Source organism: Notolepis coatsorum (genome assembly GCF_963971535.1).
Source record: "Notolepis coatsorum genome assembly, chromosome: 10".
NCBI lineage: Eukaryota > Metazoa > Chordata > Actinopteri > Aulopiformes > Paralepididae > Notolepis > Notolepis coatsorum.
Window position 1 is genome coordinate 120,484,836 of NC_140174.1, and position 16,979 is coordinate 120,501,814.

General features: G+C 44.6%; 1 protein-coding gene across 1 annotated transcript in view; it reads left to right on the forward strand.

Moving 5' to 3' along the window:
* dock8 (dedicator of cytokinesis 8) overlaps positions 1-16,979 on the forward strand; it is a 334,288-nt gene that overhangs the window by 156,027 nt on the left and 161,282 nt on the right. Inside the window, 4 exon segments of the mRNA XM_084323164.1 lie at positions 3,058-3,292; positions 5,519-5,686; positions 8,507-8,688; positions 14,752-14,841. Coding sequence (XP_084179290.1) covers positions 3,058-3,292; positions 5,519-5,686; positions 8,507-8,688; positions 14,752-14,841 — 675 coding nt within the window.

Below are 16,979 nucleotides of genomic sequence, written 5' to 3' on the forward strand. Positions count from 1 at the left end.
AATAAATAAATAAATTCTTTTTTTTTCGATTAATTGCGAATATTTTCATGTGCATGTGTAGATTGTGGATGAATACGCACAGAAAGCATGCAAATGTTCATGCTTTATTTGTTTTAAACGAGACTTTTAGAAATGGGCAATGGGGGAAATACGTTGCAATTTTTGTGAGGTGGACCGGCCGGAAACAGCAATGACGTAACCACTACACACCTCCCTATAGACCAGGAAGTAACCACTACACCTCCCTATAGACCAGGAAGTAACCACTACACCTCCCTATAGACCAGGAAGTAACCACTACACCTCCCTATAGACCAGGAAGTAACCACTACACCTCCCTATAGACCAGGAAGTAACCACTACACCACCCTATAGACCAGGAAGTAACCACTACACCTCCCGCGTGCTTACGAAACCAAGCCGCATTTCTCGGAGACGCTCTCTGATTGGCACTGATTGACGCTCTCTGATTAGCCACTGACGTGTTTGCCTAATCCGTGACGAGCTGTGTCTTTGCCCATTTCCACGCCAAACAGCCTGCAAACTACCTGGCGTTCTATCGCCATGCTCTAAGACAAACTCTAACCTTAACCAACTTCGAAGAGTGCCTAAGCTTAACCAGTGTAGAAACAGGCGTCGGCCAATCAGAGAGCGTCTCCGAGAAATGCGGCTTGGTTTCGTAATCACGCACACCTCCCTATAGACCAGGAAGTAACCACTACACCTCCCTATAGACCAGGAAGTAACCACTATACCTCCCTATAGACCAGGAAGTAACCACTACACCTCCCTATAGACCAGGAAGTAACCACTACACCTCCCTATAGACCAGGAAGTAACCACTACACCTCCCTCCCTATAGACCAGGAAGTAACCGCTACACCTCCCTATAGAGCCTGTATACTTTCCGTAGCCGCATTTCTGGCAGACGCTCTCTGATTGGCCGACGTCAGTTTCTACACTGGTTAAGCTTAGGCAATCTTCGAAGTTGGTTAAGGTTAGAGTTTGTCTTAGAGCATGGTGATAGAACGCCAGGTAGTTTGCAGGCTGTTTGACGTGGAAATGGGCAAAGACACAGCTCGTCACGCTATTGGGCGCACATGTCACATGACCAGAAACGTCTGCCAGAAATGCGGCTACGGAAAGTATAGACGCCCCTATAGACCAGGAAGTAACCACTACACCTCCCTATAGACCAGGAAGTAACCACTACGCCTCCCTATAGACCAGGAAGTAACCACTACCAGTGATGCCGGTACTTAGTAACGCGTTATTGTAATCTGATTACTTTCCCCCGAAAATAGTAATCTAACGCGTTAATCTTTAAAAGCCAGTAATCTGATTGCAGTTACTTGTCCAAGTGGCTGTGCGTTACTATTTCGTTACTATCTCATCATAAATTCATAATGCAGGCGGAATGCAGTATTTTATTTCGTTTTCGACAGTCAAAAATACATTTTGAGCTGTTTTTCTTATTTGGGAGTGACGTGGTGTGGCAGTGAAAGGGTTACACAAGAATGTGTCCCGCGGCGTGACTGGACACTCTGTCTGTGAGTGACTCTGCTTTGGTACAATCACATTCCCCATCCACAGTCTGCGAATCAGAGGCAGAGTAGGGCGGGTCTTCACAGCACGTCATGTGACATATGCGCCAATCGTGTGACAGCAGGGCTCCGTTGTTACAGCCTCGTCTGCATTCGTCTGAGAATTCCACCCCAAAACGCTTGTCTAAACGCAAAATTAAAAGTGAAACCGCAAGAAGACTTTTGCGGTTTCTGTTCAGACTTCCACCCCAAAACGCTCGTCTATGCATATGCGGAGGAAACAAAATACTGTCTACCGCTAAAAACAGCACATCCAATTGCATTGAAAGCATCTGGAATCACAACACTAGCCGACGCTTCGACTAGGTACAGGAGGGTTGATGGTGGCAGAGCAAAAGCTCTTATTTGCCAGATTTACAGTTCATTTACATGTTAAAGAGAGACTGATTGTATGTTTATAGAGAGACATTTATAAAAACAATTTAATAGTTACAGTTGATATAATTGAATAGTTCAGCCTGCATTTGTTAGATGTGATACACTGGTTTTGTAAAACCACTGGCTGGCTGCTCTAATGCTGTGAGCATCATAGACTGTTGCTTTACCATACTTGATGGTACAGAAGCTGAAGCACTAGTTTAACAATTTACGTTATGTGCAGAGAAACAAGTTAAAAACAATTTATGCACTTTCAATAAAGCGTTTAAAAAAAAAACTGTTGGGGGAACGACGACGACTTCGTAACCTAGTTACTTTCAAAGTAACTAAGTTACTCTGATAATCAAGTAATCAGTAAAGTAACTTGGATTACTTTTTAAAGGCGTAATCAGTAATCAGTAATCGGATTACTTTTACAAGTAATCTGTGGCATCACTGACCACTACACCTCCCTATAGACCAGGAAGTAACCACTACACCTCCCTATAGACCAGGAAGTAACCGCTACACCTCCCTATAGACCAGGAAGTAACCACTACACCTCCCTATAGACCAGGAAGTAACCACTACACCTCCCTATAGACCAGGAAGTAACCACTACACCTCCCTCCCTATAGACCAGGAAGTAACCACTACACCTCCCTATAGACCAGGAAGTAACCACTACACCTCCCTATAGACCAGGAAGTAACCACTACACCTCCCTATAGACCAGGAAGTAACCGCTACACCTCCCTATAGACCAGGAAGTAACCACTACACCTCCCTCCCTATAGACCAGGAAGTAACCACTACACCTCTCTATAGACCAGGAAGTAACCACTACACCTCCCTCCCTATAGACCAGGAAGTAACCACTACACCTCCCTATAGACCAGGAAGTAACCACTACACCTCCCTATAGACCAGGAAGTAACCACTACACCTCCCTATAGACCAGGAAGTAACCACTACACCTCCCTATAGACCAGGAAGTAACCGCTACACCTCCCTATAACCGTCGCTATGTTACAACAGGCACACACATTCTGACAGCCCCACCCCCCCCCCCTCCCTCTCTCTCTCTCTCTCACAGGACAACCACCTGGAGCGCTTCTTCACGCTCTGCCACGCCTTGGAGGGCGGAGCCACGTTCCCCCTGCGCATGCGCGACGAGAAGATCCCGGAGAACAAGCTGGAGCACGAGCTGAAGCTGAGCATCGTGTCTCTGTCGTCCTCCCGCCTTGAGCCCCTGGTTCTCTACCTGCACCTGGTGCTGGACCGCCTGCTGAGGCTCGTTATGCAGCCCATGCTGATCGCAGGCCAGACGGGTGAGGAGAGGAGGGGGGAAGGCCAGACGGGTGAGGAGAGGAGGGGGGAAGGCCAGACGGGTGAGGAGAGGAGGGGGGAAGGTCAGACGGGTGAGGAGAGGAGGGGGGAAGGCCAGACGGGTGAGGAGAGGAGGGGGGAAGGTCAGACGGGTGAGGAGAGGAGGGGGGAAGGCCAGACGGGTGAGGAGAGGAGGGGGCAAGGCCAGACGGGTGAGGAGAGGAGGGGGGAAGGTCAGACGGGTGAGGAGAGGAGGGGGGAAGGCCAGACGGGTGAGGAGAGGAGGGGGGAAGGTCAGACGGGTGAGGAGAGGAGGGGGGAAGGCCAGACGGGTGAGGAGAGGAGGGGGGAAGGCCAGACGGGTGAGGAGAGGAGGGGGGAAGGTCAGACGGGTGAGGAGAGGAGGGGGGAAGGCCAGACGGGTGAGGAGAGGAGGGGGGAAGGCCAGACGGGTGAGGAGAGGAGGGGGGAAGGTCAGACGGGTGAGGAGAGGAGGGGGGAAGGCCAGACGGGTGAGGAGAGGAGGGGGGAAGGCCAGACGGGTGAGGAGAGGAGGGGGGAAGGCCAGACGGGTGAGGAGAGGAGGGGGGAAGGCCAGACGGGAGAGGAGGGGAGGGGGGAAGGCCAGACGGGTGAGGAGAGGAGGGGGAAGGCCAGACGGGTGAGGAGAGGAGGGGGGAAGGCCAGACGGGTGAGGAGAGGAGGGGGGAAGGCCAGACGGGTGAGGAGAGGAGGGGGGAAGGCCAGACGGGTGAGGAGAGGAGGGGGGAAGGCCAGACGGGTGAGGAGAGGAGGGGGGAAGGCCAGACGGGTGAGGAGAGGAGGGGGGAAGGCCAGACGGGAGAGGAGGGGAGGGGGGAAGGCCAGACGGGTGAGGAGAGGAGGGGGAAGGCCAGACGGGTGAGGAGAGGAGGGGGGAAGGTCAGACGGGTGAGGAGAGGAGGGGGGAAGGCCAGACGGGTGAGGAGAGGAGGGGGGAAGGCCAGACGGGTGAGGAGAGGAGGGGGGAAGGCCAGACGGGTGAGGAGAGGAGGGGGGAAGGCCAGACGGGTGAGGAGAGGAGGGGGGAAGGCCAGACGGGTGAGGAGAGGAGGGGGGAAGGCCAGACGGGTGAGGAGAGGAGGGGGGAAGGCCAGACGGGTGAGGAGAGGAGGGGGGAAGGCCAGACGGGTGAGGAGAGGAGGGGGGAAGGCCAGACGGGTGAGGAGAGGAGGGGGGAAGGCCGGACGGGTGAGGAGGGGAGGGGGGAAGGCCAGACGGGTGAGGAGGGGAGGGGGGAAGGTCAGACGGGTGAGGAGAGGAGGGGGGAAGGTCAGACGGGTGAGGAGAGGAGGGGGGAAGGCCGGACGGGTGAGGAGAGGAGGGGGGAAGGCCAGACGGGTGAGGAGGGGAGGGGGGAAGGCCAGACGGGTGAGGAGAGGAGGGGGGGGGGGTGGAGGGCCCGGGAGGGGGGGGGGGTTATCCTGAAGATTATCCGGCTAACTCAGTTAGCCACGTATGGGGATCGGGGCCCTGGTCTGGCTCTTGAGGGTGGTCTTCCTGGGGATTGGGTTCTTGGTGGAGTTTTATATGACTGAACTTTAACCTGCATATGAATGAATGAATGAATGAATGAATGAATGAATGACTTTATTTGACAATATATAAAATAACATGTGGCAGAAAGCACAGTCAGGAGATACTGCCAAGGATAGACACAAAAAAGCTCAGAGCTTATTTCCATTGTGGTCCTTGTAGGGGGGGGGTAGGGGAATGAGATGCTTAGACATGCATCATACAGACATGACATCACAACACATCACATATACTGTACATAACAGACGCATAAAAACATGTAAGGGTGCCTTTTAGCTGAGTATCTGGGTTAATTATAGTCCCTTTTGAGCCATGTATTCAGGCTGGACTTGAAGCTAACAGCACTGATTACAATTTTCAGGTCACTGGGCAGACTGTTCCAAAAGACAGCTGCAGAATATAAAAATGACTCCTTCCCCCATACAACTCTGTATGAATCTGACTGGCACAAAGTCAGTTGAGCTACGCCTAGTTTCACTAGTTTCTACGTGTGTCTGCGTGTGCAGTTTTATATGACTGAACTTTAACCTTTAACCTCTGTGTGCTGTGCAGCCAACCTGACTGAACTTTAACCTTTAACCTCTGTGTGTGTGTGTGTGCTGTGCAGCCAACCTGACTGAACTTTAACCTTTAACCTCTGTGTGTCTGTGCAGCCAACCTGGCCCAGATCTCCTTCGAGTCGGTGGTCTCCATCGTCAACAGTCTCCACAACAGCCAGGAGCTGGTCCGGGACCCGCTGGGCAGGAATGGTCTCCTAGCAACCTACCTCTACTGGGTGTTCCGCCTGCCGGATGCCCCCCCCAGGGAGAGCCACGTCGCAGGTAGGGAGAGTCATGCTTTCTGTAGTGTGTCAGTGAAAGGGTTAACCATTATGTAGTGTGTCAGTGAAATGGTTAACCGTCTGTAGCGTCACAGTGAATGGGTTAACCATTCTGTAGTGTGGTAGTGAAAGGTTAACCATTCTGTAGTTTCAAGTTTCTTTCAAGTTTCTTTAATAGTTGTCATACAGAAGTACAGAATACTTTTATACAAAATGCTTCTTACTGTTACGCTCCAGAGACTGTGCAAGACAAGATAAGTATGAAATAAAATAACATAGTATAGCATGTAAATTAGAGTAAAAAAAAAAAATGAGGTCACAGTGTTCAGTATAGACATATGTACAATGTTCGATGCAGAATAGACGTAACTGAGTTACCATATAATATACAATACTGTGCAGTGTACTAATATACGATACTATATAGTGCAAGGCAGAAATGGGATGAGGTGCAATTTAGGTACAATTTACAGTAGGTGTACGAGTTGTAGTGCAAATCCTTTATCGATAAATATAAAGTGTGTTTGTGTGATCTAAAGTGTGGAGAGTGGGTGCTGCAGTGTGTTGTTTGTTTAAGTGAGTGTGTGCGTGTGGGTGTGTGTGCTGTGTGCATTTGATGGTTGTTGCATAGTGTTTATTGTTCGTTTAGCAGCCTGATGGCCTGGGGATAGAAGCTTCTTCTGAGTGTGGTAGTGAATGTGTTAACCGTCTGTAGTGTCGCAGTGAAAGGGTTAACCATTCTGTAGTGTGGTAGTGAAAGGGTTAACCATTCTGTAGTGTGTCAGTGAAAGGGTTAACCGTCTGTAGTGTCGCAGTGAAAGGGTTAACCATTCTGTAGTGTGTCAGTGAAAGGGTTAACCGTCTGTAGTGTCGCAGTAAAAGGGTTAACCATTATGTAGTGTGGTAGTGAAAGGTTAACCATCTGTAGTAATAATAATAATAATAATAATAATAATAATAATAATAATAATAATAATAATAATAATAATAATAATAATAATAATAATAATAAACTTTATTTGTATAGCACCTTTCATACAGAAACTGCAGCTCAAAGTGCTTCACAACAGAAAAAAGACAGGCATAAAATGAGCACATAAAGTGCAGACATATAAAATCACAGTTTTTCACATCCCAACAGGCCATCTTGTTTATGGTTTGATTCAGTTTTAAAAATAGACAATAATAAAAAGAGTAAGATAAAATAGAGTAAAATAGTGCAATAAAATAGTAGAATAGAATAGACATAAAATGAGCACATAAAGTGCAGACATATAAAAACAGTTTTTTACAGTGCAATAAAATAGTTCTGGATTACTGTTTAACAGTTCAAAGTCGTCTGTAGTGTGTTAGTGAAAGGGTCCATGTGTATAAAAGTCACAACAACCCCGTAATACCCACTCCTACACATTACACACCACATTAGTCGCCCTAATAGACCATAAATAGACTATTAAGAATATGTTTAGCTGGGAAAATAAATTAAAACCTTTTCACTGATTCTCTCTCTCTCTCTCTCTCTCTCTCTCTCTCTCTCTCTCTCTCTCTCTCTCTCTCTCTCTCTCTCTCTCTCTCTCTCTCAAACCTTTTCCCCATCACTGATTCTCCTTCCAACCAGACTAAACATACTGCATTTATTGCACAGTTTTATTCTGTCTACACTTTTTGCACTGCTCTTATTCTGTCTATTTTATACTAATTTTATACATTGCTTTTATTTAGCCAGAAACCTGCTAATATTTTATGTCAAACATCGATCATAATCAATACGTGTGGAAAGTGTGCTTTTCATGTTGTCAGAAATATATTACAATCTTTCTTTTATAGATTTGAATGACAGAAATATATTACAATCTTTCTTTTATAGATTTTAATGACAGAAATCTATTACAATCTTGCAGTTATAGATTTTAATGACAGAAATCTATTACAATCTTTCAGTTATATATTTTAATGACAGAAATCTATTTATTTTTTTAAATGTGTTTTATTATTCTCTTATTATTATTATAATAATTTTCTATTGTTTGATACTTGACATTATTTTTATTTTTTTGGCGTGTATTTCTTAACCCTTTCACTTTCGGTTAACCGTCTGTAGTGGCGATAGTAAAGGGTTAACCTTCTGTAGTGTGGTAGTGAAAGGGTTAACCATTCTGTAGTGTGTCAGTAAAAGGGTTCTGTAGTGTGGCAGTGAAAGGGTTAACCATTCTGTAGTGTGGTAGTGAAAGGGTAACCTTCTGTAGTGTAATAGTAAAGGGTTAACCTTCTGTAGTGTGGTAGTGAAAGGGTTAACCTTCTGTAGTGTAATAGTAAAGGGTTAACCTTCTGTAGTGTGGCAGTGCAAGGGTTAACCTTCTGTAGTGTGGCAGTGAAAGGGTTAACGTCACAAGGGTCCATCATTCTCTCTCTTTGTGTTTGTGACGCGTGATTTTTTCCCGTAGCCTATGTGTGCGAAGACGCTCTCTGATTGGCTAGCCGCGGACAGCGAAGACCCTCTCTGATTGGTTTAGCTCCGAAGGGTCTCTTCCGCCTTGTACATATATATTCTCTGCTTCAAAGTGGTTATGCTTTGGCCCTCTTTCGAAGTGGGTTATGCTTTGAGTTAGGGTTAGGGTTAAGGTTAGGGTTAGGGTTAGGGTTAGGCGGAAGAGACCCTTCTGCGCTAAACCAATCAGAGAGGGTCTTCGCTGTACGCGGCTAGCCAATCAGAGAGCGTCTTCACACACAGGCTACGGAAAAAAATCACGCGTTTGTGACTCTTTTCATTTTAGACTTTTTTAAGTGTTTGTTTTGTAAAAAGTCTCTGTTGAACCCTCAGGTCCCGGAGGAGCGCCGGCTGGTGGTGAGGGGCGGTACAGCACCCTGGGCCGGGCCTCAGCCACCACCGTGGGCAACATGCTGCTGCAGTCCCGGTTTCGGAGCAGCAGCAACCCGGACCTCCCAGCGCCGCACCCCCCCTCCTGCGAGGACGCGGAGGTCAAGAGCATCCTGGACACCAGGGTACACTACCTCCTTATTGATTAGATTTGATTAGATTTGATGTTTTTTATTTTGGTGTCTTACATACAGATGTATGCCGAGCCCATATGGGCTTACAAGACACATAAACAATAAGTATATAATAGTATACTTGACATTGACAATAAGTTATATAGACCAAGATGGCCACAAAAAAATAAAAACACAATAAAACGTAATATAACAAGCTGTAAACAATGTATGTAAACAAAGACACGAGGAATTCATATACAATTATATAGGATATAGTGTGGTGGACACTAGATGGAGGTGTCTCACTTCAGAATGGACACTGATTAGGTGGTAAGGAGGAGTTGACTTAAGGGTGTGGCTGTACCTTGGTTCTGTTGGATTTGTTTGGAAGTAAAGTTCAGAGACTCGATACTCCGTCTGCTCGTCTCATTGATTCACTTCCACAGTGGTGACCCTGACTTGTGAAATATGAGCAATAACGAGAATCCACCGGCTGTGGTTCCCGCAGTGTATGCGGCTACAGTCAAGTTGCCAGAGTTTTGGCAGCATGACCCGGCCCCGTGGTTTCAACACATAGAGGCACAATTTCACCTCCGCAGAATAACGGCGGATGACACTAGGTGTGTTTTGTCTCAACTGCCATGCTTTCTCCAAAAATCCTGCAAAACTGAAGATCTCCTCCACAAAAAAACAACTCAACATACAACTCTCAGACTGCCAAAACAAATCCGGATTTACAATTTGAATTTTCTCAAATAAAGCCCTCCTCAAATCGGTGTACAAAGGGCAATAAAAAACAAAATGATATTTATCCTCCACCACTCCCAGATCACATAGAACACACAACCGCTCCTCCTCAAGTTTACCTTGGAATCTACCCACTTCCACAGCCAGTGGCAGGGTGCCAGACCTCAACTGGGCACACAGAGACTTCCGTCTTCTCTTTAAAGGTGACATGCATTATAAATGTCTTTTTTCAGTGTCTAGCATTGTATTATAGTAATAGGAGTTAGTGTCAATGTGTTTGTGTCTCTAAATACCATATTGGCGGATTGCCGTCATTCAGGTCATTCATTTCCTGCTCCATTTTAATCAGGTCGTTCTGATTTGACTCGCATGGTGACGTCACGTGGTGAGGCTGGATCGGATAGTTATCCGATTGGCTCTGTGGTTGTAGTGCACCAAACGGGGTTTGACAGACAGAGAGCGAGCGAGAGAGAGAGGGAGAATCAGATAGACCCTTGCGACAGAGCACACATACACACACACGCGCCGCGCTGTCGTCTCTCGGTCTGTCTCTCTCTCTCCCCCTCTCTATCTCTCTCGATTCGGGAGCATGAAACTAACGCCCCATCTATAGCTGTAGCGCGCGGCACAGTGGAAGACTTCCTCAAACGGGAGAGGGAGAGAGAGAAAGCGAAGGGGACCTGTGTATCTCACACGCAGCTGTGTTTACAGTGCTCTCTCTCTTCTCTCTCTCTCTCTCTCTCTCTCTCTCTCTCTCTCTCTCTCTCTCTCTCTCTCTCTCTCTCTCTCTCTGCCACTCGCACACTGTGTGGATGACTGTCACTGAAAGTGCTTATGGGCGGAGCCCAGCCAATAACAGGCTGAAATCTTGAGGCTGGAAAATTATGCTTTTGAGTACTCCATTAGAAATATAAAACAATGATTTTTTTTTTAAATAAACCTTACAGATGTCTTCCATAGACTCACAGAAATTGTGTAAAGTTGCCCAAATAGTGCTAGGAATAGCAATGCAGGTCCCCTTTAAGTTTAACATTACATAAGGTTCAGTAAAATACTCTAAAAATTTATTTCAACATAATACTACAGCATTATGGGTAAACTACCTCCTTATACTACAGCATTATGGGTAAACTACCTCCTTATACTACATCATTATTGGTAAGCTACCTCCTTATACTACAGCATTACTGGTAAGCTACCTCCTTATACTACATCATTATACTAGATCATTATTGGTAAGCTACCTCCTTATACTACAGCATTACTGGTAAGCTACCTCCTTATACTACATCATTATACTACATCATTATTGGTAAGCTACCTCCTCATACTACATCATTATTGGTAAGCTACCTCCTTATACTACATCATTATTGGTAAGCTACCTCCTTATACTACATCATTATTGGTAAGCTACCTCCTTATACTACACCATTATTGGTAAACTACCTCCTTATACTACATCATTATTGGTAAGCTACCTCCTCATACTACATCATTATTGGTAAGCTACCTCCTTATACTACATCATTATTGGTAAGCTACCTCCTTATACTACATCATTATTGGTAAACTACCTCCTTATACTACACCATTATTGGTAAACGACCTCCTTATACTACATCATTATTGGTAAGCTACCTCCTTATACTACATCATTATTGGTAAGCTACCTCCTTATACTACAGCATTACTGGTAAGCTACCTCCTTATACTACATCATTATACTACATCATTATTGGTAAGCTACCTCCTTATACTACAGCATTATAGGTAAACTACCTCCTTATACTACATTATTGGTACGCTACCTCCTTATACTACAGCATTATGGGTAAACTACCTCCTTATACTACATCATTATTGGTAAGCTACCTCCTTATACTACAGCATTACTGGTAAGCTACCTCCTTATACTACCTCCTTATACGACATCATGATTGGTAAGTTACCTCCTTATACTACATCATTATTGGTAAGCTACCTCCTTATACTACATCATTATACTACATCATTATTGGTAAGCTACCTCCTTATACTACATCATTATTGGTAAGCTACCTCCTTATACTACAGCATTATAGGTAAACTACCTCCTTATACTACATTATTGGTACGCTACCTCCTTATACTACAGCATTATGGGTAAACTACCTCCTTATACTACATCATTATAGGTAAGCTACCTCCTTATACTACATCATTATTGGTAAACTACCTCCTTATACTACATCATTATTGGTGTATTTTGTATTCAGCAGCTGTCTGCCCAGTGACCTGAAAATCATAGTCAATGCTGTTAGATTCAAGTCCAGCCTGAAGACATGGCCCAAAAGGGACTATAATTAACCTAGACACTCAGCAAAAAGGCACCCTTGCATGTTTATGAGTCTGTTATGTATATAAATGGTATATGTGATGTGTTGTGATGTCATGTCTGTATGATGCATGTCTAAGCATCTCATTCCCCTACCCCCCCTACAAGGACCACAATGGAAATAAGCTCTGAGCTTTTTTGTGTCCATCCTTGGCAGTATCTCCTGACTGTGCTTTCTGTCACATGTTATTTTTATATGGTCAAATAAAGTCATTCATTCATTCATTCATCATTATTGATAAGCTAGCTCCTTATACTACATCATTATTAGACTACCTCCAGTATACTACACAGCATTATGGGTAAACAACCTCCTTATACTACATCATTATGGGTAAGCTACCTCCGTATACTACATCATTATTGGTAAGCTACCTCTTTATACTACAGCATTATTGGTAAACTACCTCTATACTACAGCATTATTGGTAAACTACCTCCTTATACTACATCATTATTGGTAAGCTACCTCCTTATACTACAGCATTATGGGTAAGCTACCTCCTTATGCTACATCCATTATAGGGAGGTGTAGTGGTTACATCATTGCCGTTTTTCGTGTTCCACCCTCTGTCCAACACAATGTATTTCCCTATTGCCCATTTCTAAATCGTCTCGTTTAAAACAAATAAAGCATTAACATTTGCATGGTGTACCTTTCTGTGCTTATTCATCCACAATCTATGGCTCAACATGAAAATATTCGCAATTAATCATTAAAAAAAATCTGCAAATTTTATTTCAACCAAAGATGCTTAAAGGCCAACTTGCAGGTTGTATTTTTGTTCAATAAACAATGTGACTAGGCCAACGCTGACTTTCATGAAGAGGGGGGAAAAAATACATACAAGAAGATACATACCCCTTTCTTCTCTGTGCGTGCATTAGGCTTAGGGAACAGCCGCTCCGTTAGCGTAGCTTAGCTTCATCACTGGAAGTGGGTCAGACCTTTACCCTGAAGTTCCCTACAGTCCCCTACAGTCACGAAATACACTCCAAATACAACTCCAAAACGTTCCTGTAAACATGTTGTGACCTGTGTATTTACCACGTGGAGAAATAAAAAATAATTGAATTTGACAATTACGTTTTCTAAGCAAATATACTCGGAATTTTTTTTTGCCGAACCACTCCTCGGGGCGCAGTCAGTAATTTCACGCAACGCAGTGATACTTACTAACGTGACGCCAGTGTTTACATTCTCATTTCATTCAAAGGATCCAAACCGATAGAAGTTTATGGATACCATGACTTAAAATCCTCTTACCTTGACGATTAAAAGCCTCCCCAATTTAGAAAACAGTATTCCCATGGCTGGTGTTGATATGCTGCTAGCTAACGAAAACCAACAGCCGGACACTAAAGTAAATAACGAGGGTACATTTTTACTTCCGGTCGGGGGGTTCCAAAATAAAAGAGCGACGTCTATAGCACCGGAAATACGTTTTATTTTGTACATTATCTAACGTTAACACGAACCTAAACTAACGTTACAACTAACCTAAAGTTAGTTTAGGTTCGTGTTAACGTTAGATAATGTACAAAATAAACATATTTCCGGTGCTATAGACGTCGCTCTTTAATTTTGGAACCCCCCGACCGGAAGTAAAAATGTACCCTCGTTATTTACTTTAGTGTCCGGCTGTTGGTTTTCATTAGCTAGCAGCATATCAACACCAGCCATGGGAATACTGTTTTCTAAATTGGGGAGGCTTTTAATCGTCAAGGTAAGAGGATTTTAAGTCATGGTATCCATAAACTTCTATCGGTTCGGATCCTTTGAATGAAATGAGAATGTAAACACTGGCGTCACGTTAGTAAATATCACTGCGTTGCGTGAAATCACTGACTGCGCCCCGAGAGGAGTGGTTCGGCAAAAAAAAAATCTGAGTATATTTGCTTAGAAAATGTAATTGTCGAATTCAATTATTTTTTATTTCTCCACGTGGTAAATACACAGGTCACAACATGTTTACAGGAACGTTTTGGAGTTGTATTTGGAGTGTATTTCGTGACTGTAGGGGACTGTAGGGAACTTCAGGGTAAAGGTCTGACCCACTTCCAGTGATGAAGCTAAGCTACGCTAATGGAGCGGCTGTTCCCTAAGCCTAATGCACGCACAGAGAAGAAAGGGGTATGTATCTTCTTGTCTAACTCCAGGGAAGATGGCAAAAAAGCAAATTTCCCAAAATGTTGGCGTTTTCCTTTAAACAATAATGTTAGTGATAGAAGGGAACTCATTGTTTGCAAAAATGGAAAGCTTTTCAATTTCCATGCGGCAGAATTGTTACAATAGCCGATAATCCATTTTCCCAATGATAAATCCCTATACGGGTGGAACAACCAGTGACGTCAGACTACACCTCCCTATTGGTAAGCTACCTCCTTATACTACAGCATTATGGGTAAGCTACCTCCTTATACTACAGCATTATGGGTAAGCTACCTCCTTATACTACAGCATTATACTACATCAATGTTTGAAATTAAACTAAATGAAATAATCACGATTGTCTTTTACACACACTCTACAGTGCGTTAGTCACAGTACCGGTTACAAGATACAAGATACTTTAATGCCACACAACGATGGTTGGTGGTAATTGTTTGCGGTACAGATTGTTAAGCACCAGTTACATCAACATGAAACATCAGACATCAAACATCAAACGCCCCCCTCCCACCTCCCACAATAAATACATATATACATAAATACATACAGGACAGTCACGGTAACAGTGTCAGTCAGTGACAGATGCTTGCCCGTCTGTGCAAAGGGGGGCGGGCCAGGGTGTTCAGTGTTCGGACTGCTGTGGGGAAAAAACTGTTTGTGAAGCGTGTGTGTCTGGTTAGAATGGACCTGTAGCGACCTGAGGGCATGTGCTGGTTGACCACTTGACGGCCACTCTTAACGGACTCATCTACGTCTGCCTCCTCTCTCTCTCCAGGGACACAACAACCCCGGCAGCCGCATGTCGACCTACGTGGACGCCAGTAACCAGAGCTCCACCGGGGGCACTAGACCCTCCAACAGAAAGGTACCCCCCTCCCTCCCCTCTCACAGCTCTGGAGTCTAAAAAAAGTGGGTAGAGGGGGCGGCTGGGTGGCGCAGCGGTCTAAGTGCTTTTCACCAACGCGAGACACACCGGTATCAAATCCGGGTGTCAGCGTTGCCTCCGGCTTGGGCCGGCCGTCATACTGACTCAATTGGCAGAGTCAACGGGAGGGAAGTCGATGGGTGGTAATCTGGTCGTTGTAAACAGCGACTCCTACAGGTCGGTCACGGCGCCTGCACAGCAAGGACAGGAGATGGCGAGGGTAGTGTGAGAGTCCGCACTGGCAGGTGAAAAGATGTGGCTGGCTGACTCTGCATCGGAGGGGACATGCGATAGATTCTTCAACCCTCCCTACGACCGACCAGTGGGGGGCACATGCGAGCAACGATCAAGACAGGGGAGGGGGGAATTGGCACGACTAAATTGGGATGGGAGAAAAACACAGAAAAAGGAGGAGAAAAAGTGGATCAAAAAAAGAAAGTGGGTAGAGCGAGGGAGAGTAGAGTAGAGTAATAATAATAATAAACTTTATTTGTATAGCACCTTTCATACAGAAACTGCAGCTCAAAGTGCTTCACAACAGAAAAAGACAGGCATAAAATGAGAACATAAAGTGCAGACATATAAAATCACAGTTTTTCACATCCCAACAGGCCACCTTGTTTATAGTTTGATTCTGTTTTAAATAGACAATAATAAAAAGAATAAGATAAGATAGAATAGACAGATTAAAATAGTGCAATAATGCAGTGCAATAAAATAGTAGAATAGATAATTTTTTTTTATATAAAATAGTTCTGGATTACTGTTCAACAGTTCAAGTCGTCTTTACCTTCTCTGTTTGGTATCCACAGTTTAAAACTTGACAGTCTTCCCTTCCCTCCTGTTTTATACCCACTTTGACCCTTCGAAGTAGATTAGATTCAAATGTATTCATCATTATACAACTACAGTACAACGACAAGAAGTTTGACATCCAACCAGAGTGCAAATGTAACCGTAAAGTGCAATAGTAATATACAATGTACAGGTGATTAAACTGGGTATAATATATATAAATGCCTACTACTGAGTAATAGTGCTAATCAGATGTATGTAGTATTAATATGTACAGTGATACAGGTATAAAGACACTATGGTGGTAAGTCATACTGGCCAGCAGCGTAACTAGTAAGAGTAGGTAAGAGATATGTACAGATATAGTATCTACAGCAGGGGTCTCAAACTCAATTTACCTGGGGGCCGCTGGAGGTAGAGTCTGGGTGAGGCTGGGCCGCATCAAATATTCCACAAAAAAAAGGGTTTCAAGTATTCAAAAAAAAGTACAACTGATCCAATCTTCTCAATCTTTAGCAATAACATTTCAGAACATGAACAGTTTTTCAGAACATGAACGGTTCTTCAGAACATAGGCTTCTCAGTGGTGTCAGTGGACTCATCCACAGCTATGGAAATGCACTGTGCAATTTTTTTTATTCTATCACAAAGCTGTTTAATCAAATCACCAGCCAGTATTTCAGTTATTCTGGTTGCTGTGCGATCTGAGGGGGATTTGCTTTTGTTTGCCTTCAAACATGGTCTCCATCACTTCAGTCATACATTATTTTCAAATTGCCACCCTTCACAAGAGCTACAGTTTCTTGGCATATAGTCACATTGGTTTGGTGCTGGGACTCAGGATGAACACATATTTTTCAGTCCATTCACCTTTGAATTGCAGTCGACTTTTCCTTTACTTTTTCTTTGAAAATGCCATATTTTTCTGCTGGCTGCCTGCTGGCGAAACTAGGCTACTAGCTACATTTATCTCACGGAGATAAAACTGGGAGCGAGGCTACTGTAGATGCGCTGTCAACTCTCTGCTCTGACTCGGACTGAAAGAGACGGCACGCATTCCGTGAAGACCCGCCCTACTCCCCTACTCTGCATCTGATTCGCAGACTGTGGGTGAGGGGGAAAAACGCTGACGTGACGCTGAATGTGATTGGACCAGACCCGTACACAGACACAGACAGACAGTGGCAGTGCAGCCGGACATGCAGAGCACTGCTCGCAGTCAGAGGAGATAGCGAGGATGCATTTGCCTTCCACTTTACTTGATATCACTCCGGAATCACGTT